Below are 26,844 nucleotides of genomic sequence, written 5' to 3' on the forward strand. Positions count from 1 at the left end.
GCTCACAGGGGCTGTGGATCTTGCTGTCATCTGCACCTTCTAGAAGCAGCTCAGGCTTTCTGTTGCCATCAGGTGCTCTTGGTGCTGGGAAAATTAATTCAAGCTCCTGTCCTGGAAAACAGGTTAGCCAAGTCTTTTGGTTTTTTTGACATGTTTTCTCCTGCTGAAGCTTTCCTTGTTGGCTTTGAAGTGCTAGTAGTAGAAAAGTAAACAGGCATTGTCAATAAATCTCTTCATATAGTCTGTTTTACTGATCTCTTCATGTATTCCTGCTGCAGGACTGGACCTTCCCTTAAGGCAAGGTGTATTTTTGGGAGTCTCCTCTTCTGCTCTCTAGGGCCTTTATCCGATGAGCTGTCACTGCCTTTCCAGTGTTTCCCCTATAGAAAAATGGTATCCCCTATTCACTGGCAGCTACTGAACAACCATTTAGAAGTGCTGATGGAAGTAATTCAAACGCAAAGTGACTCTGTTACTTTGTGGGTTTATACTGAAATTCTTTTCCTTCATCACCACCTAAACTTCAGTGAATGGCATTTTGTTTCTAGTTCTTATGTAAGTATGCTGTACTTCAGCCTCTGACGGAACTCGAATTCTCAGTGTCTTTCAGGTTTGTAGACAGTTTCTATGATTTATCAGTGATGTTTCTGGCTTGCTCATGAAAATCATACACCTTACCCCTAAACAACCACTCTCTGAGTAATTCCGACGTTACAGCGGCGTTGGCACTTTTGTCCGCTTCTCCCTGATACGGATAGCAGGCAGACGAGCCCAGCCCCTGCTGCCGTGGGAGGACCCTCCTCTGTCCTGCCCTCCACCGCCACGTCAAACCGGCGGCGGACTCCTGCGCGTCACGTCTACGTGCCGACGAGGTCGGGCGTGAGGTGCCCCCTCCCGCTGCATGCTGGGAGCAGGGTCGGGGGCGCTGCCGCAGTGCAGGGTGGGAGGGGAAGCCTGTGGCTTTGCCAAGGGCGTAGTACGCCTGCGCGCAGTGAGGACGCGGATGGGGCGGACGTTCGCCCACTGCCCAATGAGAGGCCGTGGGGAAGGGTGGGCGGGGCCCGGCGCCTGGGTGTTTGGATTCGAATGCGCGTCGCGACCCTGTGGGGCGGTGGCGCAAGCGCAGTGAGCGATACGGCGGCGCTGCCCCCTAGCGCCGGGGTGCGGGATGCCGGGGGAGGAGGAGGAGGACGCTGAGTCGGGGGTCGGGGGGGCGGCGGCTGCCGCCCCCTCCCCAACAGCCGAGGAGGGGGACACTCGCCAGCGCTACGAGGAGCTCTGCAGCAGCCTTAATATGGACGAGCGCGCCCGCTCCGAGGCCTGGCTTAGCTACCAAAGCATGAAGCTCAACTACACTCTAGAGGTGAGGGGCAACGGCGGGGGGCGGGGGGCGCATTGACTCAGCGTTTACTGGAGAACGGCCGTGATCACGCGACTGACCGTACTGAGGCCACCAGCCCAGAGCGGAACAGCCGGGCGGGAGAGAGAGGGTTAAGCGGGGGCGGGGGGGGGGATGGGGAGGAAAGGGGACGGCCCTTTGAGGCACGACGGCCTGTCCCTCACGCCACCGGGCGTTAGCTTGTGGCCGCGCGTGCACACCTTCCGCCCGCCCCCACCCCGCCAGCGCGGAGTTGCTGACGGACGTCTCCGTCCCGGCCGTCAGAAGGCGCGGTGCGGCGCTCTCCAGCTCTGGAACTGGGGAGAACCGTGATCCCGAGCCACAGCGGTGGAAGGGTGTTAAAAATAAAAGCAATCGTGTCATTGTATCTGTGAACTTCAGGCTTTTAGGAGTCACACGTAGTGCAGTTATCTCGATAACATACGGTGACGCACTCGCTTTCTGTGGAGACGCCTTTTATCGGAGATGCCTTTTTAAAAATAAAGATGGCACTTGTGATTAAAGTACGTTTGCCTAAGGCTCCGCAGGATTCTTTAGGGGCTTCTCTGCCCGTGACCCAAGAGCTCTCTGTGCAGGGCCAAGGGTGACTTCGCAGTCGCGGCAGGTGGTCGGTCTGCGGTGCGGGAGCCGTGTGTGTACCGGAGCGGGGGGGCTGGGTGTGCTCTGGAAGCATCTCTTGCCACACATGCTGCCCCTACAACGCGCTGGGGATCGCAGCGAGGATCTTAGGTTTTGCCTGAAGGTGTGTGCTCGCCTGGCCCTGTGATACCACGGAGCCCAAGAAACGCACGACGAGGGAGAATAAGATTTGAAAGGCTTTTTGTCTTTAGGTGCCAGATCGAGTAATTGCCCTGTCGTGTAACGTAGAGAAAAAGTGAAACTGTTTCTCTGTTTGCTCTGTCTGTTCAGGGCTTTAGCTTCTCTTTAATGTTTTTTAGCACCAAAACAGTGCAAATTATTTTCATAGGACAAGAGCTAAAAGTAAACAGTGGGTCAAGTGGGAACTTAATGAAAGCAACTAGTAACTAAGTCATTTTAGTTTTGACACGATTTCATCGTTACGTACTTGTTTATCATCTGGTATTGTTAAAAATGCAAAGCAGTTCAACAGAACTTCAAAACGATTAATTAATTCTGTCACTAGTTGAGCCTTACTGCTTTAGAGGACAGATCTGGCCTTTTTACTGGTGCTAGGTGCATGGCTGAAAAGAGTGCTTTTCTTTTCAGTGAAGTCTTTTCGATGCCTCCTTTTCCTTCACAGGGAAATGATCTGCATTGGCTAGCATGTGCCTTGTACGTGGCCTGTAGAAAAGCAGTTCCGACTGTGAGCAGAGGGACAGCGGAGGGAAATTACGTATCTTTAACCAGGATTTTGCGCTGTTCAGAACAAAGGTAACTTGTCGTTTTGCTGAGTTTTCAACACTTAGGAAATCTCAAGTCAGTTGATTAGTTTGTGAAATTTGGAAATTGAGAAGAGAGGCCAGACATTTTTCTTGTATCTGTCTTTTAAAGCTGGAATCTTTATGTTAAAGCTCACTGATGGGGAAATCAGACAGTTCTGTTTGGTCATTACTGTTATAAAACCACTGGTCAGAGATTGACTTCCCTCTCTTAAATGAGAAAGCAATCAGTCCCTGAGGAATAGTATATCCTTGAAGAGTGTGTAAAGTGTTAACTTCTCACATGAGAAACCATTTTTAATTTGGTGTGAAAATGTTCACACAATTTGTCGTCTTTGTTTTGTTTTTTATAAGACGACTTCACTTTTCATGTGTTTTTCCTTTATGAAACTGAAGTGGTGTCAGAACGTGATGAACAAAGTTGTATTAAATGTCCATAAACAATGAAATAAAATAATTGACTTTATTTGTTAACGGTCTGATTGTTTTGTAACCATGTAACAGATTGGCAAAAAAAAAAAGAATGTCCTTACGCACTTTTCTTCTCATGTCCTTTACAGCTGGAGCATTACTGTTAGTTGAAACAATACAAGTGCTCCTTTCCAAATCAGAAATTCAGGGAATTGAAGTGTGGGTGAATTGTTTCTGTGATTCAGGCTATTGAAGGCTAATATGTAGGTGTAGATGAAGGAGTGAAAAATAAATTAAACCCAAATTCATGAAGTGAAATTTACTAAAACGTAGGGGATTTTTCATACCTCGTAGAACCTTTTCAGCGTTGTAGAACTCAGTTTGTTTTAAGTTAAGAAATTAATCAGAAAAATAGAATCCGATTTTACAGTAATCTGACTGATTGTGTCTTTGTGACAGAAAGCTAGACCTGTGAATATATAATGTGGTCATCAATTGGGGATATAAAAATATTTTGTGCGCTGTGTGAGCTCATCCTAGTTTATGGGTGAAGGAGTGGCTCTGAGGACATTGTCACGTTTGCAATACAGCCATTTTAGCAGTAGTTTGGGGAGTAGAATTTGCGCTTTTGTTGGAAAGCATAGTAACTTTCTGCAAAAATATCCTTTTGGATCTAACCCATTTGGTATTTTCAGCTTGATAGAGTTTTTTAACAAGATGAAGAAGTGGGAAGACATGGCAAATCTACCCTCCCAATTCAGGGAACGAACTGAGAGATTAGAGAGAAACTTTACTGTTTCTGCAGTAATTTTTAAGAAGTATGAGCCCATTTTTCAAGACATGTTCAGATACCCCCAAGAAGATCAACCTCGTCAACAGAGAGGAAGAAAACAGAGGTAGCTTTCTGTTATTTCCCAACTGATTTTAGAGTGTTACTGTTGTAATGTATAATGAAGCTGCTTGGTTTAGTTGTATTTTTATGTTTTCATGGCATATCTTTATAATATTAGAGCTGGTCTGTCTCTCCCGATGCACAGTAGTTTTCAATTCTCTTCTTTAGTTTGTCAGATCTGAGAGTGTGCAGGAAGGCTCAAAACTGCTATGTTTCTATGATTTGGGTGCTGGAGAAAGGAGGACAGATTAAAATGAGCCTGTAGACAAGAGAACTGTTAATATTTCTAAGATGGGAGAGGCTGGAAAAACTTGATTGTTGAGCAATCTGTGTTGCCGCAGTAGGTCATAGAACAAGTCGGCCTCTTTCGCTGCCAAGTAATTCCCAACATTTTCTTCATAGACTTGGATCTTCTGGATCTTCTGCTTTATAGTAGAAGCTTTGTTTCCTTTTCACTGTCCGTATTTGGCATGCTGTGAAAATTAAGTGCTAGCCTTCTTTCCTGCTTTATTCTGATCTTAAAAAGATTTCATCTATTGGTGCACAGCCTGTGATTTCTCCTAGTAGTTAGTAGATTGATTTATGCCCAGTTATTATTTCTTTCATCTTCCTTACTTTCAAGTGCCATTGTTTTGTTGCTTTTATGGAGTTGTTTTTTCTGCTGGATTGTTGGATGTTTTGGTTTGGTTTTGCTTGTTTTGGTATTGTTTGGTTTTGGGGGATTTTTTGTTTCTTCTTTTTTTACTTTTTAAATATTTTCAGGCTGTTTCTTAGTAGGGTGTTTTTGGCATTTATTTTTTTTCCATCTTGATCTTCCTGTGAGGATCGTTTAGTGGCATTTGTAACCAGATGTTTCTGAATCTGTAATGAAAAACAGGACTGTGCCTAAATGATTATGTTGGAGAATGCAAAAGGTGAGTAAATGAGAATTGGACTGTAGATGGAGTAGAGTTACATATTGAAATGGACGTTTCCAGATAAAGTATCCTGCATATACACGTCTCTGATCAGAAGAATAAATCCTGCTAGTTTGTGAACTTTGCTGGCAAAATGTGAAGTAACTTTAAAGGTTCTGGTCGAAGATGACACTTTGTGGTTTCTTTGTGAAATACTTGTAAATTCTGACATTTAGAACCATTCCATTTAAAAAACATTTGAAGTATAACCTGATGGAGTAGCTAAATAAGAAAATAAAAGATTAAAGCTGAACAAGCTGCTGGTGAAACAGAAAAGAATATGGTCTCACCATAAATTAATTTGGTCTGCGTAAAAGAATTTCCAACTTAACCACTAGTGAAAGCAATAAATAGTACTGAATACAAGCTTGCAGAACGAGCAACACTTCTGAACACAGGCAATCTGATAAAGGTTATTTACACAGTGCAAATGTTGCTTGGTTTTGAGGCTCACACACGTTTTATACTCTAAATTAAACAACTACACTCAAAAAAAAAAAAAAAAACCAAACAGAAAAAAAACACAAAAAACCCCACAACTAACTGGAAGGAATGGGATTGGGTTGGAAAAAACATTTCTCTCTGCCATGTCTTTGCTGCTCGAATGTTACTCTGTCCTGGGCATGAGCTGTGATACATGAAGTAGCACTTCCAGTGATACGTGATATGGATACAAGGAATGATGCTGTGGAGGTATAAAATTTTGTGCTAGAGAAGGGTCTTTGGTTTAGTTTTGTTTAAATCCACGCATTAAATATTTGAGCATAGTTTCTGATTTTTTTTTTTTTTTGAGGGGGTAAAGGGGGAAGGCATAACAAGCCAGTAACAAACTTTGGGTTATTTGATTGCATTGTCAAGATTTTTAATGCTACCAAGAAGACAAACCAAACTTGCTAGCCAGAAATGTGAAAGTATAAAGAAGATTGAGGAAAATAGCCCATTTTGCTACATGTGGCAGTATCAAGAAATAACACATCCTCAATGGCTGCAAAATTTTGATTTAAGAAGGAGCCTCATAAATGAATTATGTTTAATTTGAAAGCATTTTAAACAAAGACCAGCAAAGGCACTTGGTTCTGATAAGTATGTACCATATTTCAGGATTCTGTGTACTATATGAAATCCCATGTAAATGCTACATAGATGTACCATAAATGGTACATAGATTACACTCCTGTGAACACACATTTCTGAAAGGCTTTCCTGTACTGAGTATATTACCATCATCACACGGTGTCATGTTCCTCCAAGAAGATGTATACGAGCTTGCACAGCTCCGGATGCTTATGGGGAAGCAGTTTTAGCTCTGGCTTTCTGTTTCAGTTGGCTGTGTGTACCATTTGTTGTATGAAAAAACAGAAATAACTGTATCTGTAGATTTTAAATTCAAGTAGTTACATGTTCTTTGGAACTAAGATCACAATTTTGCCTTGAAGACTTTTACGCCAGTTATGTTTACATCAAAGTTACGGTGACTTTCTGCTCAAGTCTTGGCCCGTTTCTAATGGAGTCTGCTGTGTTGTTCTGCTCTGATGATGTTTGAATCAGTACCTGCAGACTGAGAGGGGTTTGACTCGTGCCTCTACTGCACCAGTGTGCAGTTTGCTTTGTTACCTTGAGTCTGGCTTGGTGGGAAGAGTTGAAGATTTTGTTTTGTAATGATTGAATGTTGTATGATGTTTTACCTGATATTCTACCAGTCTTAATTCATTAAACTTACTGAGTCTCTTGTGTTTTTCCCCAAAAGGCGACAGCCATGTACTGTGAGTGATGTTTTCCAGTTCTGTTGGGTGCTGTTTGTTCATGCAAAAGGTAAGAGATTTGAAAGTGGCAAACCTGGTTTTGTTAGTTGTTACCCTTTCTCAGCCCTTTAAACACTGAGGAGTTGTGGGCATTCCTGAGTTCAGAAATGCCTTTAGGGAAAGGGTCCTCTCAGAACACCCTGAAGGAATGTATTCTGCTTTAACACCTCCAGCTGTATGTTTTACCCCATGTGGGATGGTGAGCTGTATGTCCAAATAGTTTGTTAGCTTTAATGTGGAATATTTTTACAAAGTTTCTAGTACTGTGAAGATTTATGATGTAGTTCTAAGAGGGAAAAAAAGTCACTTAGAATTCTAGTGAATTAATATTTAGATGTCCTTGTAATTAAGATAAGAAGTATGCTTATGTTTAAGGAATAGAATTGTAGGTGTAAATATTTTTCACAGTTAGCGTTCTCATTCTTTTAATTGCCTTTCTGCCACCTCACTGTCTAAAAAATGAGCATACACCAGCTGTGTCAAACAACCATACGTGTTGCTGAATAGGCCTGTGGATACCTTTCATTTCCCCTTCCATCTTGGATGTAGCCCTGTATATATAAATGGCTGACTGTCTCAAAGGCTCAGACTGCTGTGGAATACGTAAGGGCATCCTCTCTTAATGCTTCTGTAGAAATAACGCAATGAACAGACAACATGTTGCAATGTATATGTAACCTTTATTGTAAAAGCAGCCTTACAGCTCATAATAGAAGATTTCAGCTCTTTTCTTCATACTGACTGGTGGGAGAAAAAGCTACAGGAGGCAACAGGATTAAATCCATATTTTAGGCTTAAATTCTTCAGTCATCACATTTGTCTGAAGTCTTACCAAACTTGTGTCTTAAGAATTTCTGCATAGTGAGGGCTTCATTCAAGTGCTGTTTGGATGAGTGTTCACTAGGAGCTCTGTGTAAGTAAGACAGTGTTTTGAGGAAAATAAAGGCAAGATTTATATTCCTCACCGAAAGAATGTCTTTGTAGATTCAGATCGAGAGATATTTTTGCATTTATTCATAAGAAAACTTACAGTAGAAGATAACTAATAGTTTAACTCCTATAAGGAAAGGGGTAAAAGGAATTTTGTTTGGGTTTTGGGGTGTTGGGGAGAGATGGTTTTTTTCCAATTTAGAAGTGAACCAGAGTGGAGACTGCTACAGTGTGCTGTGATTTCCTTAATTGGTTGCTTTTGAGGGTAGGAGAGAGAAGGCTGTCACAATACTGAATTGTCTGGGACCAGTTCTGTTCGACAGAGATCAGCTTTCTTTCTAGACTGTACCACGTTGCACAGGATGCCAGCAACTCCCATTTGGAAGTGTTCCTGGCAGTGTGACTGTACCTTCCCTGTTAGATCTTCATGCAAAGATACAGAAGGGTGTGTGATATTGCAGGAGTAATGTGCTAATCATCATATCTTATCTCGATGCCTTTCTCTAATAACCTGCAGATCCCAGTTTACTGGGGGAAGAGAAGTTTTTCCTAAACAAGTACATTGCTTACAGCCCTGAAACACAGTATGATTTTCATCCTTTTTTTTAGTCCAGAATAGCTCTCTCAAGTAGTATGAAATACCTCTTCATCTTCTACTGAGTCCAGAGAAGAGTTAGTACTGTATTTTATTTCTACTGAGCCAGGACTTTACTTCTCTAGCAGAGTTAGGCAGCTGAGAGAGCAAGTAGGTCAGTCTGAAAAATCAGGTTTTTCTCTCTTCTCTCTCTCTCTCACTTCTATGGATAGATCAGACAGGTGAGAAAAGGAGCAAAGGGATTTTGAGTCTTCCTATTGCTGAATTACTGCTTACCATGTTTGAGTAACTGTTTCATTAATTAATTATATGCTAATTAGCAAGAACTTTCAGACAGAAATTAACTCTGTAGAGAATATCATGTTGGTAACAGCCAATTCTAGAAGAAAAAGCAAAGTGAACAGTAATTACAAACTGTCACATTAGCAAATAAGTGCTGGTGAACTTTCTAAAGTGTGGCAGCATGAAAATGAAATGTTGGCCATTTAAAGCACTAAGTGTTCATGTTCAGTTCTGTTTGCTGTGTTTTGAGGGTTCACAGTAATCCTTATCATGGCAACCACACATCAGTGGCAAGTTCAGACTTGTCTCTGATATTTCTGCAAGCCTGAAGATCATTGCCTTTGGTTTCACAAATGCAGAAAGGTCTTGTTCCTGCCTCTGGTACAGTCTGCCAAGTGAGATAGCGACTTTGTTCAGCAACATTTACATACTGCTTGTAAGGATTTACCTTAAACTATCTTGACTTTTTTTTCTTTAAAATGGAAATGTCAAAAATAATGTCTGCTGCTGCACTGAGATGGCCTGTTTTAATTATTTGTTATGACATTGTGACAGGGAGTAAGAAGCTATTGTTTGAAATGTCACTGACAAATTTGTATGAAACTACTGGCACTTTAAAATTGCTTCTATTTTTGACTGTGCTGACAGGAAGGATTGCCATGCTAGTTTTCAGCCATGTTATGAACATTACTTCTTTAAGACTTTTATTGGTTAACACTGCTGTGGTATTTAGGACCTCTACTGCTTTGTTGTGAACATTTATGATTTGGGAATAACTCATGTGTACAGTAATTCAAATCTCATGTAGGCTTCGTTATTTTAAATAGCTCCATTTAAATTCTGCATTGAGAAGATCTTTCTTTTAGCAAACACAGAAACAGAAAGGTGAGTTTATTACTGTAGGAGAGATTTCTTCAAGGATTTAAATTTGATTTTCATAGTGGGCTCAGCTAAGTGCTTTGGAGCTTAAAAAAAAAAAAAAAGAGTGGATGAGTTGTAATAAACATTGAAAGAGTGATACAAGATCATGCTCTGTGTGTAAATTCATGGCATTGTGATTTACGGTATTAATTAATGGTATAATTTATTTTACAAGACTCTTATGGACTATGACCGTTTCTCTAAACACGTGTCGTAAACCTCAATGAGCTCATTAGAGAGTGAGGAATCTAAATGTTGTCTTTGTGAAAGGCAACAAAAGAGCAAAGAGGTTACAAGGATTCCTCCCTACAGGAAGATGATAAATGGAAAATACTTGAGAGGTATATGAAATAAAGCTACATCTGAAACCAGGTCATGCATTTTAACTCTTGTAAAGCACAAGAGAATTGAAGTTAAATTTGTTACTGTTTATAATGAACATGTCCACATGAAAATTTTTGTAAAGAAAACAGACTGGTAAAGTAAAAGAATCTCCTGACTGTGAATTGAACAGGGGGAATGGAACGGGGGGGCTGCAGTGCTGCTTTTTCTGAATGCTTGGCTCTAGCCTAGTAGAAGTTACAGTTCTTTGCAACACTTGATCAATGCAGACTTGGGGAGAAGGGGAATCCCAGTTGGAACCTCTTCGTTCTCCCTTACGTGCTTTTAGAACCACAGTCTGCCGATGGGATAGGAATCTGCTGAGAGACATAACACAGCCAGGCAGTGGTGCTCCTGTTGCCACAGGACAAACTTTTTCTTCCTGGAGGCAGTTTGTGTTACACAGTTTGTGCTGATTCAGGTAATTTATGTTAACCAGATTGCTGTGAATGAGGGAGTCTGTGATACCACACTTCACAACATTTTGATTTGTTATCAAAGCAGGATGGTTTGTTTGAGGTCCTACACAACTGTTGCTCTTCCTGAAACCATGTTTTACTACTCTAGTTGGTGTCTTACACTAAGTCTATGTCTGGTTTACTACCTGCATTCTGTCCAGATAAGAGTCAGCAAAGCCTGCGTTTCCAAGCCTCCACCATTGATAGCAATACACAAATATCAACACTTCCTTGGTTAAAAAAAAATTAAATCTGTGCTAATTTTAATGAATGCCTTATGTCTTTCTCATCTTGAAGGTAATTTTCCTATGATCAGTGATGACTTGGTCAATTCCTACCATCTCTTGTTATGTGCTTTGGATCTTGTGTATGGAAATGCTCTCCAATGTCCTAACCGCAAAGAACTTCTGAATCCTAATTTTAAAGGTATGTTGAAAAAGCTGTGTCTAAAGTCTGCAAGAACTTTGAAAGCTCCTGAAGTTAGTGTGGATCTGTGTGTTAGGGAATACGTTGAATAATACCAATTCAAAATATATGGGAATTAATAATTTCTGTATCTGGCTACACAGTTAGGATTCTACTAATGTAGTATCTCATAACAGACTGAATTTGGACAATAATGTAGTGAGTGAAGAATTTAATTGACTATGGAAATTCCAAAGTAAAAAATTCAATGAATGACATTTTAATGTGATTAAAAGAGTGCATGGTGATGCAGCCTGTATTGGACACAGCCAGACTGGGGAGTTCCTGTGAGGCATCCAGTGCTCAAATTGATTATTTCTGTCTCATTTCTGGATTGCTGCTCTTCTCATTCTGAAGAGAGTGGAAATGTAGGTGACTTGATAACCACAAACGCACCACAAAGTGGTGAGAAGTTGCCATTGAATTTCTGATGTTATTCTTTCCAGGCTTTGTTTTCAGTGCTGTACAGTATTCACTTTTACTATGTAGTGGTTCACATGTGAACTGGGACCCTTGTCTCAAGTTAATTTGAATAAATGGTATAGTTCACAAGTGTTTGTTTGATATTCTACTAGAAATTGTTTTCAATTTTTATCACTGAGCATCTGATTTTTCTAAATCTCTGACGCAAAGTTGACTTTTGATATATTACCAAATTGAGTAGGTATTACATAATTAATAATTCATTCAAGGAAAATTGTTAGCTTCGTGTTTTAATTTCACACTACCTGGACTACGTAGCACAGTATATAATTTTAATAAGAAAACAGGATATGGATTTGGAAAACTAAATAACAGAGTACTCTTAATTGTAGGTCTACCTGAAGACTTTCATACTAAGGATTACAAAGTGTCATCTGATCCTCCCTGCATCATTGAAAAACTGTGTTCTTTGCATTACGGATTAGTTTTAGAAGCAAAAGGCATCAAGGAACATTTTTGGAAGCCATATATTCGGAAACTTTTTGACAAAAAGGTTGGTAAATGCATTTGTTACTGTAGAAAAAAATTCTCCTGACTCATCTTCAAAGCCTTTTTGAGAACTGAAATGTCCATCCTTTGTTCTTAACTCTTTTACAGCTTCTAAAAGGAAAGGATGAGAACTTGACTGGATTTCTAGATCCTGGGAACTTTGGAGATAGCTTGTGAGTCACTGTAGTTGCAGTTTGGTTTGCATGAGATCTCCCTGCAACACAACTGCACTTGTGTTACTGTCTGTGTTAACAGCAGCACCAGCTAGCTGACCTGTGTATTTATTAGTGTTTATACCTCAGGTTGTGTTTCAGTTCGTTTTATTTATGGTCTGGGGCATATTTGAGAGAAGAATGATTCTTCAGAGTTATGTTATTTCATGTCTGCTTTTATTCTTATATTTCTATGTTTCCTCAGTTTGGGGGATTTTTTGGTATACAATGCAGTGTTCCTAAGAAAAAGATGTGGGAGCACACTGAATAAAGGGGAAAGTGAGAGGGGAAAATTGGGTTTGATGGTATTTTTTTCTTTATAAACTGCAAGGTGCTTATGAGTAGGACTTACTTTCTTCTAAATGGTATGAAAATGGTACACACAGTGTATGATGATGTGATGCTGCATAAGTTTGCAAAGTGTCCAGCCAAATAGGAGTTCTCAGTGTTTTGTTACATTCCTCCTGTAGCTACAGTAAATGGCAAGCCATCGAGTATAAGGGGGAGAGAATGTCCTTGCCACTGTCATGTTTAAGATACTATAGATGAGCTCCAGTGCTTAAGTCAGGGTTAAAGGAAGTAAAACTCACTGTTACAGTACTGAAGTAGCCTTCTAGTGGGCCAGAACAGTATTCATTCAGTAAGCAGGAGAACAAGCACTGTCTAAAGGAGGTATGTCTCTGTCCTTGCCTTTCTGCTGTAGCAAAGCCATCAACAAGGCCTACGAGGAGTACGTTTTGTCGGTAGGAAATCTTGATGAGCGGATATTTCTTGGGGACGATGCAGATGAAGAAATTGGCACTTTAACAAGGTGCTTAAATACAACTTCAGGAATGGAAACAGCTGAACGAGTACAAGTGAAGGATAATTTGCAGCAGCACTTTGACAGAGTGAGTATGGCAAAGTCTGTTGCTGCTTTTATATGGAGAAGTTGGGTTAGTCTGTCTTGTGAAGAGAAAGCGCTACTAAAAATTGCCATCTTCATTGTCGAAGGTCATCTGGGAGTGTACACAGCATGGCAGAAACTAGTTTTGTATGGATTAGATACATTGTTTACTTCTGGGTTTTCTTGGACAGAATTTTCTCCAAGCATTTGGGTTTTCTTTTTTTAAATCCAGTAGAGAAAATACTTAGGTAATTAGCTAAAGATTAGGCAAATCTGTAGGTGAAGATTTTCAAGCACAACAGAACATGTGGTTGTTTGGCAGGTGCTGAGTTGTCCTGCAACTGCTGGGGTCCTCTGGACCTGTCTGTCCAATTTCTTCCCTCACACCTCTGTCCCATATGCAGAGGTTTTTCAACTTCACACAAAGGTGCTCAGTGCTTTGCACTCTGCATTGTTTTTGTTTCTTTGTTAACAGATGTGCTTTGGGTGTTACTACATCTATTTACAGTTGCAGTGAAATCACTAAGGAATGGACTTCACCTTGCTTGCCTAAAAGCATGATACATGTATCTTTATGTATGACTAATAAAACAGCACAGAACCTGGTCATTGAGAAGATAAAGACCACTACAGATCACAGAACAGTGAGATGAAGACTTAACGAAATGATCAGGGTCTTCATGGGACTTCAAAGTAGCTCTTGAAAAAACAGGCAGTAGCTTTGAACACTAGACAAGTATACCTATGATTGCAGAGTTAGTGAATGTTCTTGGAGATAGAAAAGATGCTTTAAAGGAGGAAAGATACAAGAAAGGCCAATAAAGCAGGATATAAGCTGTATTAGCACAATTAGATTACAGAGAGCAAAAGGGTGCATCAGTCTAGATCACTAAAACAGTTACATGATCTGTTGCTAGAGTGATAGTTGGTTATTGGCTTTCAACATTCTGGAGATGAAAGATCAAGATAACCTTATCTGCAGAATTGGGGCAAACAGGTCAGAAGCAAGGAATTAACTATTTAAAGAAATAATCAGCCTTTAAGTTTTGCTGGCACAGTTCTGGGTGCCTGACTCCTGTAGGAGTGAAGGGGTGTGGGCTGGAAGACAGCTTGCAGCTGCAATGTTTTTGTGCTGTTGCATGCTCCAGGAAGTCTGAGGCAGGGCTAGAGGGACCATTTTTCATGGTCAGATGGAGACCAAAACAAATGGTCATGGGGTATGGAGACAGGAATACATCATACTAGGGAGTGTATGGGAGCAGTATTGGGAGGCAGGCCTCATGGTGAAAAGACTGCAAAATGTAATGTACCCATGCACTGGTTTTGTATTTAATGTGCTTAATGTTAAATTATTTTGATGGGATGGCTGATGCAAATGAATTGAAATGCTGATTATTCAAGTGTTAAAGCTGCTCAAAGGAATCCCTGGCTCAGTGCACTTCTGTGAGCTACACCCACCTTTGGTACTCAAGGGATAGGAGAGCACTGCTAGCTGTTTGGGGATTTTTTTCTGTTCAGTTGGCCTAGCTGTTTGTTTCACACTGCCAGGATCTGTGTTTCAGTGTAAGGTCACATCTTCTCTGTTTGATACAGAACTCCAGTTTTTGATTGCTGGCTGTCAGCTGTGATGGGAACTAGTTCAGGTTCTTTTACTCCCAGCCATTTTTTTCCAGCGATGCGTCATGGCACGGGGGGAAATTTTACAGGTTGACACTTCTAGGTTAGGACTTAGGTTTGATCTGTGTACCGTTTTATGCTTATTTTTTGTCTTTATAGTCCAAATCACTTAGGATTACAACTCCACTTACTGGCCGCAAGTATGTTAAAGAGAGCAACCCCTATGTGACACCAGTTTCTGTTGCAACATACAGTCTGAGCCGCCTTCATACAATGCTGGCAGGACTGAAGAATGCCCCCAGTGAAAATTTGGAGCAAATACTCAGGTAAGTTTTATTTTCAGTTAACCACATAATTTTATTTTTAACTAGTTTTAATAGCAAACATTAATGCTAAACAGTGTAATTTAAAATGTGGGTCAGTCTTAAAAGGCTCTGGAGTAAATTAGGATCCAGAAAGACATTTAAATTTCAGGCAACTTTTTTTTCTGTTCATGTACACATTTGTCCTTATGAAGCAATGGCTGTAAGAACATAACAGCATTTAAAACCCAACAATTCTGAGCTTCTCTAGCAGCAAACTGCTAATACAAAATGTTCAAGACACTTTATCCTACAGTGAGCAAATCTCACTGTCAAGCAACTCATACTGGAGGAGAGACAAAATAAAACATGTTCTCTATACAAATAGACTGATGCTTCAGGTACAGAATATTTTAAAACCATTTAATCATACAGAAAACAGTGTTTAAAGAAGTTAAGAATGAGAAGTTGTGTATCTTGACTGCACTATACACAAGAACAGCGTGTTGTGGCCCTTCTGCAGTACACATAAAGATAGGCACATGTTGATGGGGGGTGATGGTGTTGCTGTACAGTACATGTGCAGTTTCATGCTTTCATCACATTATAGAAGTAGTTGTAGATTTTTAGTTATTTTTTTGCCTCAGTTGGAAGAGTGCATTGAAAATGTTCCATTCCTGTTTTCAGGACCTGTTCCAGAGATCCTTCTCAGTCTATTGCAAACAGGGTAAAAGACATGTCTGAAGTGTACTGCCAAAGCATGCAGGCTGAAGGAGAGTTCAGCAACTTTTCCAAAGGTGGGAAACATTTTGCTTATACAAATAAGAATGAAAGTGCCTCTACGCACACTGTGCTCTTGGAATTAACTTAGTTTTACTTACAGGCTATGCTTTAGCACAAGTCTCTTTCCTAATACTTTTGTCTTTTCCTGTATCTTAAGGTACAGCATATTTCAGTCCTGTATGCAATTTTATAATCAGCCTTAGCTTAAATCACTGGAATTTGATGATACTTTTCATTTCTACAGGAGTGAAACTAAAAGCATGCTTAAGGGTACCACTTTTCCTCTCAAATAGAAGAATAATAGGGATGGCATGGATTTCTGTGACAGTAATGAAAAACCTGATTGTCTGTGGTCTTTAAAGACCCTACAGCACTGCTGCCTGACACAGAAGGATGGATTAGTACAGCTATTAAAATCCTGTCAGTATAAACACCAAACATTATTTGCATTGTTGTCACAGTCTGCAAAGATGTATTAAAAATAAGGAAGATGCTCTTGACCTTGTTTCTTAATAGGGCCTTAATCTATTTTTGTCAGCATAGTTGTGTCAGTTTTCTGTTGCACTGTGCAAGTTGGATCCATACAGGGCTACTTTTCTGTGTCTTTCTTAAACTTGAAATACATACAGGATAGAGTGTTCAGGATTGCTCTTACACAATGGTGTTTTCATCAAAATACTGTGCACTCGCAGGTCAGTGCAGTATAGAGGCAGATACCTAACTGAGTTATAGTCCTGTTAATGTTAACCACAGCTGCACAGCAATCAACACAAGCCCCTGAATTGTATTGCTATAGCTTAAGACAAAGAATACCCCTTTTCGACCACATTTCACAAAATTGTTTCTGTTTCAAATCCCTGCAGATGTTGTGAGTAAGCACTTCCGGTGTGCTGAGGTGCTATACTACAAGGTCTTGGAGTCAATCATTGAGCAAGAAAAGAAGAGACTGGGAGACGCTGACTTATCTGTAAGGAAAACTCATCGAATTGTACCTCATTTTTGAAGTTGGGCCTACAGCAAAGAAAACCATTTGTAAAGCAGAATAGACAACTCTTTAAAATAAGGGTAAATCTGATGGGCTGCTCATAAGTACCCTTGAATAGAAGACAGCATACAGGAAATCGTTTAATGAACAAAAATTCTGTTCTCTTTTACAAAGTAACTTTCTGTAAGCTTGATAATCTTGCTGTTGAGGCAGAATACAAAGTGTTGTATTGTTCTATAATTATGCTGTAAATTACACATTAAAACTTAGAACTTTCTTTCAGGCAATACTGGAGCAAGATGTGTTTCACAGATCTCTGCTGGCCTGTTGCCTTGAGATAATTGCTTTCACATACAAGCCACCTGGAAACTTCCCCTTCATCACCGAAATATTTGACATTCCAGTTTATCACTTTTATAAAGTAAGTGTTTGGGAGCTAGAAATGCTTAGCAAGTCATGAGTGTTCTTTTAAGTACCTCACCTGAACCCTTGATTCTGAGCTTCACCCCTTCCATCTATTGGAAAAGTATTACCCAAGTGGCTGTCATTCTGGGTATTTAGAAGTCACCATCCTGTTAGCTTGCCAAACAGAGCAGTACCCCAGCACTCACATCTTAACTACTGCATCAGCTGTTCTCCAACACTGCTTGTTTAGAAAGAGATAAATGCCTGTCTTCTGCTAAAGCTGCAAGACAAGATACGATTCAGTCATAGTAATGCAGCCGTAGTATTTCTGTTCCTCCTTGAAAATCAGAAATAAGATCTTTCTGTAAGAAAAAACAAGTACATGATGTTGATCTTTATCTGCTTCACAGGTCATAGAGGTTTTCATCAGAGCAGAGGATGGCCTTTGTCGGGAAGTAGTAAAACATCTTAATCATATTGAAGAACAGATCTTGGAAAGCATGGCATGGAAGCAGGAATCCATACTGTGGGACAGAATCAGAGAAAATGAAAACAAAGTTCCTACTTGTGAAGAGGTGAGTGCTGCTTTATGTTTTACATAATGTTCCTCATCAGACAGGAGGGTAGAGAGTGGATGTGAGACAGTGGAGGAGAGGCTTTACATGTCGAAACTGCTGTTTCATCCTACAAGGTCATCAGTGCAGGAGACCAGTCAGTAAGGTCGGGTCTGCTCTGCTCTGCACATGTCTGCAGAGACCTCCCAACATGGAGCTGAGAGGATTCTTACCCAGTACTTGCACAACACAGTGGAACAGTGAACAAACCAGACAAGCAGCGAAGGTTTGGACCAGTCACCCTTGAAAAGATTCCTGGACAAGAAGGAACCTAACAAGGGCAGACTTTCAGTTGTAGTCACAGAAAGATGTGACAGTCCTGTATCTTCTAGAGTAGTGCAGGCACTGCAGAGTTGCAGTTAGGCTGACAGTAAACTTTTCAGTATTCCTGGGTTTATTTTTCTCCATGGAGTTTTGCTGTTCAAAATTCATAGTGCAGAAGCTTTTAAAAATGTGTTAATTTATTCAATCTGTGCTACAGCCACTCATGAAAGTATCAACGTTTTAGGTAATGCCACCTCAATATTTTGAGAGATCAGCTGGGAACAGTGTTGTAGGTTCACCATTGACACCAAGACGGATAAACGAGGTTCGTGCTGAAAGTGGAGGACTCGGAAAAGGTGAGACTTTAAGCACAATATACTTAGATATCTGAGATCATGGATTGAATTGTTCAAAGTGGTGTACAGCAAGGAGGCTGCTTTACTGTAAGTGCACAGCTAATTGCAAACATTTGTAAACGATGTTTCTGTCACAGCTCTGATGACTAAGACCAATGCATTCATCACTTCAGTGTGAACAGAACACTGGTTTGCCAGGGTGTTTTCGGGAGGTTTTGTATATGAACAGCATAGATGGATGTATATCTATGTACAGATTATACCTATACCTATGTATACATTAAGTAATAGTTGTACACACACCCTGCTTGTGCTTTGATCAGTATCACTGGAAGCGTTTGCTTTGTTATTCAGGAAGAGCAGCCTCTAGTTTAGTTTAGTGAGGTTTAAAACTTCTTTGGAGCAATAAACAATAGTACATTATCTTATAAAAATAACACATTATTTGAGGTGAAGTCATCTCTAAAAGCAAGCTGTAGGCCACTAATATAGACATAAGGAATCTTAAAAAATGTTACATGAACCATTTAGGAATTATACCACAAGTGTGTTCTTTTCTAATCTGCAGGTCTCTCATCCTCTCCAACTACCCTGTATGACAGATACAGTTCTCCTACAGCAAATCCTACCAGGAGGCGACTGTTTGCTGATAACGACAGTCCCTCTGACAGTGGAACACCAGGACGAGTTTCCCAGCAGCCTGGGGTCAGTACGGTGCCGGTTCAGAACATGAATCCTGAAGCCGTGTCAGTAACACCGGTGCCTGGCCAGACTCTGGTTACAGTCGCAACTGCCACCGTAACAGCCAACAACGGGCAAACTGTCACCATACCTGTACAAGGTGAGAGAAGGGACACTGGAGAACCTCATCAGAGTGTTAGTACATAGGAAGGGAGAGAGGGAGGAACAGTGTCCTAATGGAGGAAAAAGTACATTTAAAGGTTGCTAATTGGGAAAAATTGCTGGAGCAGATGAGCAGATGTTAGAACACATACAGCACACAGGGTTCTGACTGCCAGCATCCTCTTTTTAAAACTTGATTATTTCAGTGAGCCAGCCTTCCTCAACTGGCTCTGGATTAAAGTTGCATTAGCATGGAAAACTTAGTTCCATTTCAGTTTCTTCTTATCGCCTGTTGAGGAGAAGTATTTTGATGAAATGATTTTATCTAATGTATTCATATGCAGTTATAAGCAACTAATAAAACAATTACTGAATTCTTCACAAAAACAAAACTAACCCCCAGCCAACCACAACCAACATTTCCACCCCTCCCTCACTTGTTCTTATTTCAGATGTTCTTCCTTGCATTTCTTAACTTACAGGTATTGCCAATGAAAATGGAGGAATAACTTTCTTCCCAGTCCAAGTTAATGTAGGTGCACAGCCCCAGGCTGTCTCTGGTCCCATTCAGCCTCTCAGTGCCCAGACTCTTGCTGGTACCCTGAACACTCAGATGACTGGGGCAACTCTGCAGCTGCCAGGCCAGTTAACTGTTCAGCAGATCTCTCCTGGAGAGCAGAGACAAATGCAGCAGTTGACCACTGCCACATCCACCAGGCCTCGGAAGATGGGCTCACTTGCACTCTTCTTCAGAAAGGTACTTTTCGGTCTGATCTGTTCTTTGCTTGGTTTGACCTCAATAAGACTTCAGTGATTGTTACAGTATGTACTTACTCTTAATAATAAGAGACTGTTCCATTTCCAAGTTACATAAGCATACCTGAAGAGGTGTTTCCTTACATTTGGGCAACTTCTCAGTAGCAAAGGAGTAGACTATCACGATGGCCATCACATCACCAGTTGTGAAGCAGATGATGTGCTTGGCCAGCTGGTACTTTAGAAATGTCCAGTTTCTTTAAGGCTCTTTAAAAGAAAGAAATTCACCTTTGAGGCACTCTGGTTTATTCAATACAGTGGTGGCTGGAGGCAGTGCAGTGTGCTCAGGACAACTCACAATGTAAGCTTTAAACAAATGTTTTCATAGCGTCAGTCTTAGTACTGAGAATATCTGTGTTTTGTAAGCAAAAAGGGCAAATTTAGTTCTTCTTTGGGCTTATCATCCACACAAGTTCTACAGGGTGTGCAAGTAAGTCCATTCTGCTCTTTCACTGGGTAAGAACAGCAGTGCTGCTGTGGCTCTGAGCACGGTTTCTGTTCCAACAGGTGTATCATTTAGCTAGCGTCCGTCTGAGAGATCTCTGTGTCAAGCTAGACATAGCCGATGAGCTGCGGAAGAAGATCTGGACATGTTTTGAGTACTCGTTGGTGCACTGCCCTGAAATCATGATGGACAGGCACCTGGATCAGCTGCTGATGTGTGCCATCTATGTAATGGCTAAGGTAAAGTTTCAACAAAGCAAAACCACAAAACTCCTTTTAAGACGTAATGTTCTGAAGATTACAAAAACCCAAAGCCAACCCAATGCCACATAGTGACTTTCAAACAAAAAAAAATTCCACAGAGAAACTGAGTCTTTTCTGTTCATCTCCTCTTAGGTCACTAAGGAGGATCAATCATTTCAGAACATCATGCGCTGCTACCGGACACAGCCACAAGCCAAGAGCCATGTGAGTACAGTCAGCATTGCACAATGTGCTATCTGCTTTATTAATTAAATGCTTTAGTTCTATTTTAGGAATAGGTCACTTGGAAAGTAACATCTAGTAGCAAATAAATGCAGTCTATGAGCTGTTCTCCTGAAAAGCCATCAGTCATAAGCCAAAATCCTGCACCACTGAAAACTTTTTATGCCAAACCATACCTTAAACAGAAAATACCTTTACTTAAAACCAAAGGCAGCAGTGCCTGTTAGGCAATGCTCCTCTTAGGAGGCTGTGTTCTGCCCTGTCAGAAGCCATTTGGTAAATCCTGGTGAAGTTTCTAAAAAGACTTTCCTGCCTCTGTCACTGCATATCTCACCATCCTTCCCTTTTTGGGCTCCTCACTCCCTGTAGGTGTACCGGAGCGTCCTGATCAAAGGTAGGAGACGCCGCTGCCACTCTGGCAGCAGTGACAGCAGCAGCCAACAGAGCTCACCTACGGACAGAAGCAAAGAGATTAACAAAGAAAGGAGTGAGTGATTTCAAATCCACCTTTGATTCCACTTCTAAAAAACAGTGCATAGAGCCCTGCCCTAACAGTTCCTTCTTCACTTAACTTGGACACCATCAAGAATATACCAATAACATGTAAGAGTTGCTGTAACTTGGGCTTAATGTTATATCCGCTTTGACAGTTTTGAGTCTGTCACCAGATGTACTTCCCAGGTGACCACGATGGGTGGCCTGAGCTCTTGGAGTTTGTATAATGAGAGGACATCAGTGCTAGCCCGTCTTCACAGTTACTCTCTTACCACAATGATAGAGCTGTAGTAGATGGCTGTCTTGAGAGACTGGAACAAGCCAGCCACCCACAGCATCTATTTCAGCATAGCTGACATCTCTGCCGCGTGTTTTCCTTGATATTTGAACTGACACGCTTTCCTTGAATTAACTTTTACAAAGGAAGTCAAACAGTGCATGCTGTATCTTCCTGCCACCAGTTTTCAAGGTATCTAGTAATTAGACTCAGCTGTAGGTACGAATGTGTTCTGTCATGGAGAGGTGGCAGGGAGGGCAGGAAAAATATATATGAATTTTTCAGCTTCCCCCATTAAAGCATCAGGAAGTGTTGCCAAGCTAAATGTTTCTACTACTGGCTAAAGAAGTCTATCATTCCTGGTCTGAAATGGTGCCAGCTGGCAGCAGGAAGGAGCTGCTGTTGAAGTATAGTACAAATGCCTGAAAAGGGAGCTTCAGTTCTGCTAACACTGTGATGGAACTCAGCTCATACAGAAGAGCCACTTGCAGTTTATGCAAGCAGAGGTCAGGAAGCAGAAGTGTTTCTGCACAGGGCCTCAGCAGTGTGTTGGGTCTGACAATGTGCTGCTTTTGATAAGGGAGGGTGCTAAGGGAACAAAACTGTCCTGGCTAATACTGACACCAGGGCGATGATCACAGCCCTTGACATAGCTGAAAGGCACTTCCTGTAGGCAGCAAGTGTCTGGGACCTAGGGGACGGAGTTGCACGGAACAGCTGTGGCTAAGGCAGAGCCTGCTCTCCTCTTGCAGCCAGTCGAGACTCCAGCCCGGTGATGCGTTCCAGCAGCACCCTGCCTGTGCCCCACCCCAACAGCGCACCCCCCACCCCAACCCGACTCACCGGCCCCAACAGCGACACAGAGGAGGAGGAGCGAGGCGACCTCATACAGTTCTACAATAACATCTACATCGAGCAGATCAAGGAGTTTGCCCTGAAGTATACTTTAAATGCGGTAAGTTACCCTCTGTGCTGCTTCTCGCAGGGAAGTAGATTTTTTGCTGTACATGCAGTAAGTGCTCATAGCCAACCTCGTTGTAAGCAAGTACAAACAATTACAATTCTTAATAATACTGCTCCTTGAGGACATCCTCTGCTGCTAAAATACCAAGTACTTTTGATGCTTATTTGCTGTTTCCTCCTTTATGAGATACTACACAGCACTGAGCAATATGATCTGTCAGTCTCAGGGTTGGAAAAGAACAACTAATGTGGCCTAATAGCATGACAAAACCTTGTGTCTGCTCAGATACGCATGATGAACTGTTTAAGTTGACAGCTCCCAGAAGCTTTACTGCAGTAACACCTGAGATCAGACACCAACTCATGGGTAATTTCCCTTTTCTCTCAAGCAGGCTGACTCTCCTCCGCTCTCACCCTACCCCTTTGTAAGGATCAGTTCCCCCCGCAGAGTGCAGCTGTCCCAGAAGCACCCCATCTACATCTCGCCACACAAAACTGAGTCTGCTCTTTCTCCACGAGAGAAGATCTTCTATTACTTCAGCAGCAGCCCATCTAAGGTGAGACTTGAGAGCTGCATTTGTAATCCTTCCTTCTGCCTTCTCTAATTGCACTACCAAAATCAGAGATTGTGCAACAGCCTCTCTGTTTATATTGTCTAGCATATACTTTCTCACAGAACACTTTAAGCTGTCAGTGCAGATATCTAAGCTGCTGCAAAGCAATGACTTGTCCAAGCTCCTTGTGTTCTTTGAGAAGTCAGTCTTTGTGCTGACACACACAAAGGCCACAGGAGGCACAGCAGTGGTGTGCTTTGCTCTCAGGGAGCAGATTGCTTGCTACAGAGGCTGTGCACAGTGAATTAAGTACAATGCATGCTCTTATCTATCTGAGGGGGTAAAAAAATTCTCCAAATGGCTCTTAGCATGGAAAGATTTACCAGGTGAATAGGCTATAGGCTGAATTCTGTCCTCTGGTCAGCACAAGTGAGGCAGGAAACTTCCCTGAGAATCATCTTCATTCTGGATAGAAATTGTTGCACCTGTGCTGTGAGATGACAATTGTAACTGACTGGAAGGCCTTTCAGCAATACATGCATTGACAAAACTAGCTGGCTTTGAGTAAGGCTCTGGCATACTCTAGTAATGGAAAGACCAGTACAGTGACTGAAAGGTTTGTCTGTCATAGGACACACTTTGTCCAGAAACCAAGCATATGTAGTCCTGCTGTAGTGCAATTAGCAAAAGACACAATGAGGAATAAGTCCAATTTTCTCCTCTCCTCCTCTCTCCAGAGGCTCAAGGAAATTAACAGCATGGTTAGAACTGGAGAAACTCCAACAAAGAAGCGAGGCTTTCTCTTAGAAGATGGCACTGAAGCACCAGCTAAGCGAATCTGCCAGGAGAATCACACAGCTCTGCTAAGACGACTGCAAGATGTAGCAAATGACAGAGGCTCTCACTGAGGCCCAAGGTTCAGCACAGCTATTCCCACTCTGCTGCTCCAAAGGGTCGAGCTGCTTTGCTCATCCCACTGCCACCATGCCTTTGCAAGTGGCTTCAGACAGGCTCTCCTCCTCTCACCTCTGACCCTTTGTACCTGTCTGGAAGGGGCCTGAAGAGCATCCTCCACAGTGCTGGGACCTTGAGGATACCCTTCGAACCCTGTGACCCACCCTCACCCCATGGTTATGCTCATCATAAGGCAAGTGATCCACCTCCAGACTTTGGCTTTGGAAAGCAGATGAGGAGCTTTCCAGTGCTTGGAGAAGGCATCACTACCAGCTTTGTACCTTGCAGCAGGTGTTTAACTCCCTTTGCTCTAATCAGCATCCTCACACTGTTTGCAGCAGTGTGTCACCACTTTAATGTCTGGCCTACAAAGCTATACCTGTGTCCGAAGTCAGTGCTGTGCTTGGGGAACTGTATTCCACCCTCTCCTGCTTTTTGCAATAGTGACCTCCACAACAATAATGACTCGCAAGGAAGATTCCAGATGGGAAGAATCTGAAAGAAGCTGTCTGAACAGATTTTTTCCATATTCAGGATGTTTTGTGTGCCCAATGTCATGGGTTCAGCCACCTTGTTTTGCTTCAATGTTTGGGCACCTTGTACAAAGGTAGAGGGTTTTGTTTATGCATTGTTTTAGCTGTGCAATGTTTCCAAGTGAACTTATGTTCCAGGGTGGCACTTTTGATAGGGCTGTGAAGCATCAGTTTTAAGGCAGATTAGTTTTGCTGTATATTCGCAATGGCACTTTCTAAATGTGAATATTTTGTCAAAGGCTGATTTGAGCTGGTTTTCTGTATTGATGCAATTTGACTTTCGTATTTATTTTCAAATTGACATCCCATAGCTCTCCCTCTTCAGCAAATAGCATTAAGAATTCATTCTGACTTGATGTGTATGCAGTATGGATGCAGGAAGCTTGGGATGTTTGCTTTTTCAAGGAATTTCATAGGCTTGTAATGTTTCTTCAGATGACTTTTCTTGGGAGTCAGGAAGGGGCCACCTCACTTAGCCATTGGAAGGACAGTGGTGTCCATCTCTCCAAATGTACTGTGCTTTTTGGTTTGTTTATAAAGGACAAGGCTTGGCAGGGGCATTACAATGGACTGAATCAGGCTGCCTGGGAGAAATCTCTCCCCTACTAACAGGATAAGGAAGTGGTGCATAGTGGTGGTGCACAGTTTTCCTTGAAAATAGCTGGGAAGTATGTATTAGGAAAGCACTGAACACAGAAAATACCTGTACAGAGCACCAGTTCACTCCATTTCACAACACAGCTGGGGACAGGGTGCTGTTAATGTCAAGTGTAGCACAATCAGATTCCAGTTTTTATAAAGGAAGCAAAAGTTCAAAGCTCCACATTTTCAGTCATTCCTGCTCCTCTGAATAATGGGAAAATTTAAGACTTAATTCCACTGTAAAAACTGAAGTAAAATAAAAACATCTTTCATTCTTACCTGCGTAATAAAAAGGCAAAAGTTGAGAAACTGTAGATGTTCTGTAAAAATATTTATAAAAATACCCGTTCTTGTTACCGTGCACCCAGTTATATTACTTTGTATGAGAATACTGCAAGTGTATTTTTCAATAAAGAATTTATAAACTCACCATTTCATGCATCTGTGGGGGAAAAAAGGCATCCTATGGGCAAAACTGAAAATAGCCTGCAGCTCTCAAACACTGGTCTTGAGCTGTTCCTGCAAAAGGAAAGTATCAAAATTACTGTACAGCTGGGGCCCATAAGGCACTCCATGTGCCCAAGACTGCAAGAATATCGACCATTGCAAGCAATAGATTAACATTAGTCACACACCAGGCAAAAAGGGTCTCTTTTGCCCCAGTTTAGTCCTCCTGTTTGCTATAAATGAGTTTCCACCTGTTGCTATCAAGAGCTGGGCACAGAAGAGGAGCAGTGCCCAGGCTGGCCTTGGCTAGGGGTTCTCCCTCCCCACTGCTCCTCCTCACAGCAGGCCCTGGAACAGCAAGATGCTCTGTCTGCCTTGCAGGAGCTTTTCACACAAGATCACAGTATATTAGAGGGTGGAAGGGACCTCAAGAGATCATCAGGTCTAACCCATCCTGCCTAGTATTACTTAGGTTAGTCTGCACAGGAACGCATCCACGTGGGTTTTGAAAGCCTCCAGAGAAGGAGACTCCACAACTTCCATGGGCAGCCTGTTCCAGTGCTCCATCACCCTCACTGTGAAGTTTCTCATCATGTTGAGGTGAAATCTTCTATGTTCAAATTTGAACCCATTGTTCTTTATCTTATCACTGTGCACCACCGAAAGGAGCTCACATTTTCATCCACTGACAGAATTACTTTCATACATACTGGCCTATGTACACGTGGATTGATAGCAATAGTAACAGTTCAGCACTCATTCACCTACCTTGCTCTGGGAACAGCCTCCTAATACATAAATCCAATTACAGAAAGACATAGTGTTCTCTTTCCTCTTCAATCTAACAAAAAGATAATTCATTCTGAAGTACACAAAGTCCCACATTCTTTGAATAGAAAAAAAAAATTCCTTTTCAGCAAACTATTAACATAGATTTAGCTTAGAACAATCCAATCTACTCACCAGACTTGCAGAGGTCCATAACAGCTCCAAGATAAAGAAAACGCACTCAAATAAACATCACTTTGACTAGTCTACATCCTGTCATTCTCCTTGTCCTTGTTTTGACCAACTGATGTTTTATAAATGGCAACAACCAGCA

At 41.6% G+C, this 26,844-nt stretch overlaps 1 protein-coding gene across 2 annotated transcripts; it reads left to right on the forward strand.

Moving 5' to 3' along the window:
• Positions 1–1,168: 1,168 nt before the first annotated feature.
• On the forward strand, positions 1,169–25,687 carry RBL2 (RB transcriptional corepressor like 2). Of its 2 annotated transcripts, XM_054389842.1 has the most exons (22): positions 1,169–1,363; positions 2,661–2,791; positions 3,906–4,106; positions 6,806–6,870; positions 10,725–10,853; positions 11,708–11,868; positions 11,973–12,037; positions 12,780–12,966; positions 14,739–14,905; positions 15,569–15,678; positions 16,528–16,631; positions 16,933–17,070; positions 17,465–17,629; positions 18,177–18,288; positions 18,857–19,129; positions 19,614–19,888; positions 20,455–20,631; positions 20,788–20,859; positions 21,247–21,364; positions 22,402–22,604; positions 23,005–23,169; positions 23,904–25,687. In XM_054389842.1, the coding sequence occupies exons 1-22, from the start codon at positions 1,169–1,171 to the stop codon at positions 24,072–24,074; spliced, it is 3,384 nt and encodes a 1,127-aa protein (XP_054245817.1). In that variant the 3' UTR covers positions 24,075–25,687. The 2 variants fall into 2 exon arrangements, 1 of the variants encoding a protein (XP_054245817.1); XR_008489287.1 differs by lacking the exons at positions 23,005–23,169; positions 23,904–25,687 and having other exon boundaries at positions 1,263–1,363; positions 21,247–21,480; positions 22,402–22,415.
• The last annotated feature ends 1,157 nt before the right edge of the window (positions 25,688–26,844 follow it).

Source organism: Indicator indicator, chromosome 19 (assembly GCF_027791375.1).
Source record: "Indicator indicator isolate 239-I01 chromosome 19, UM_Iind_1.1, whole genome shotgun sequence".
NCBI lineage: Eukaryota > Metazoa > Chordata > Aves > Piciformes > Indicatoridae > Indicator > Indicator indicator.

What these genes read in the sequence shown, in the direction of transcription:
- RBL2 (XM_054389842.1), top strand. Translation starts at nt 1,169, where the DNA reads ATGCCGGGGGAGGAGGAGGAGGACGCTGAGTCGGGGGTCGGGGGGGCG. An exon ending in GCTGTTTGTTCATGCAAAAG is followed by an intron (nt 6,871 to 10,724) that starts GTAAGAGATTTG and finishes CTCATCTTGAAG; the next exon opens with GTAATTTTCCTATGATCAGT. An exon ending in AGCCACAAGCCAAGAGCCAT is followed by an intron (nt 20,860 to 21,246) that starts GTGAGTACAGTC and finishes CACTCCCTGTAG; the next exon opens with GTGTACCGGAGCGTCCTGAT.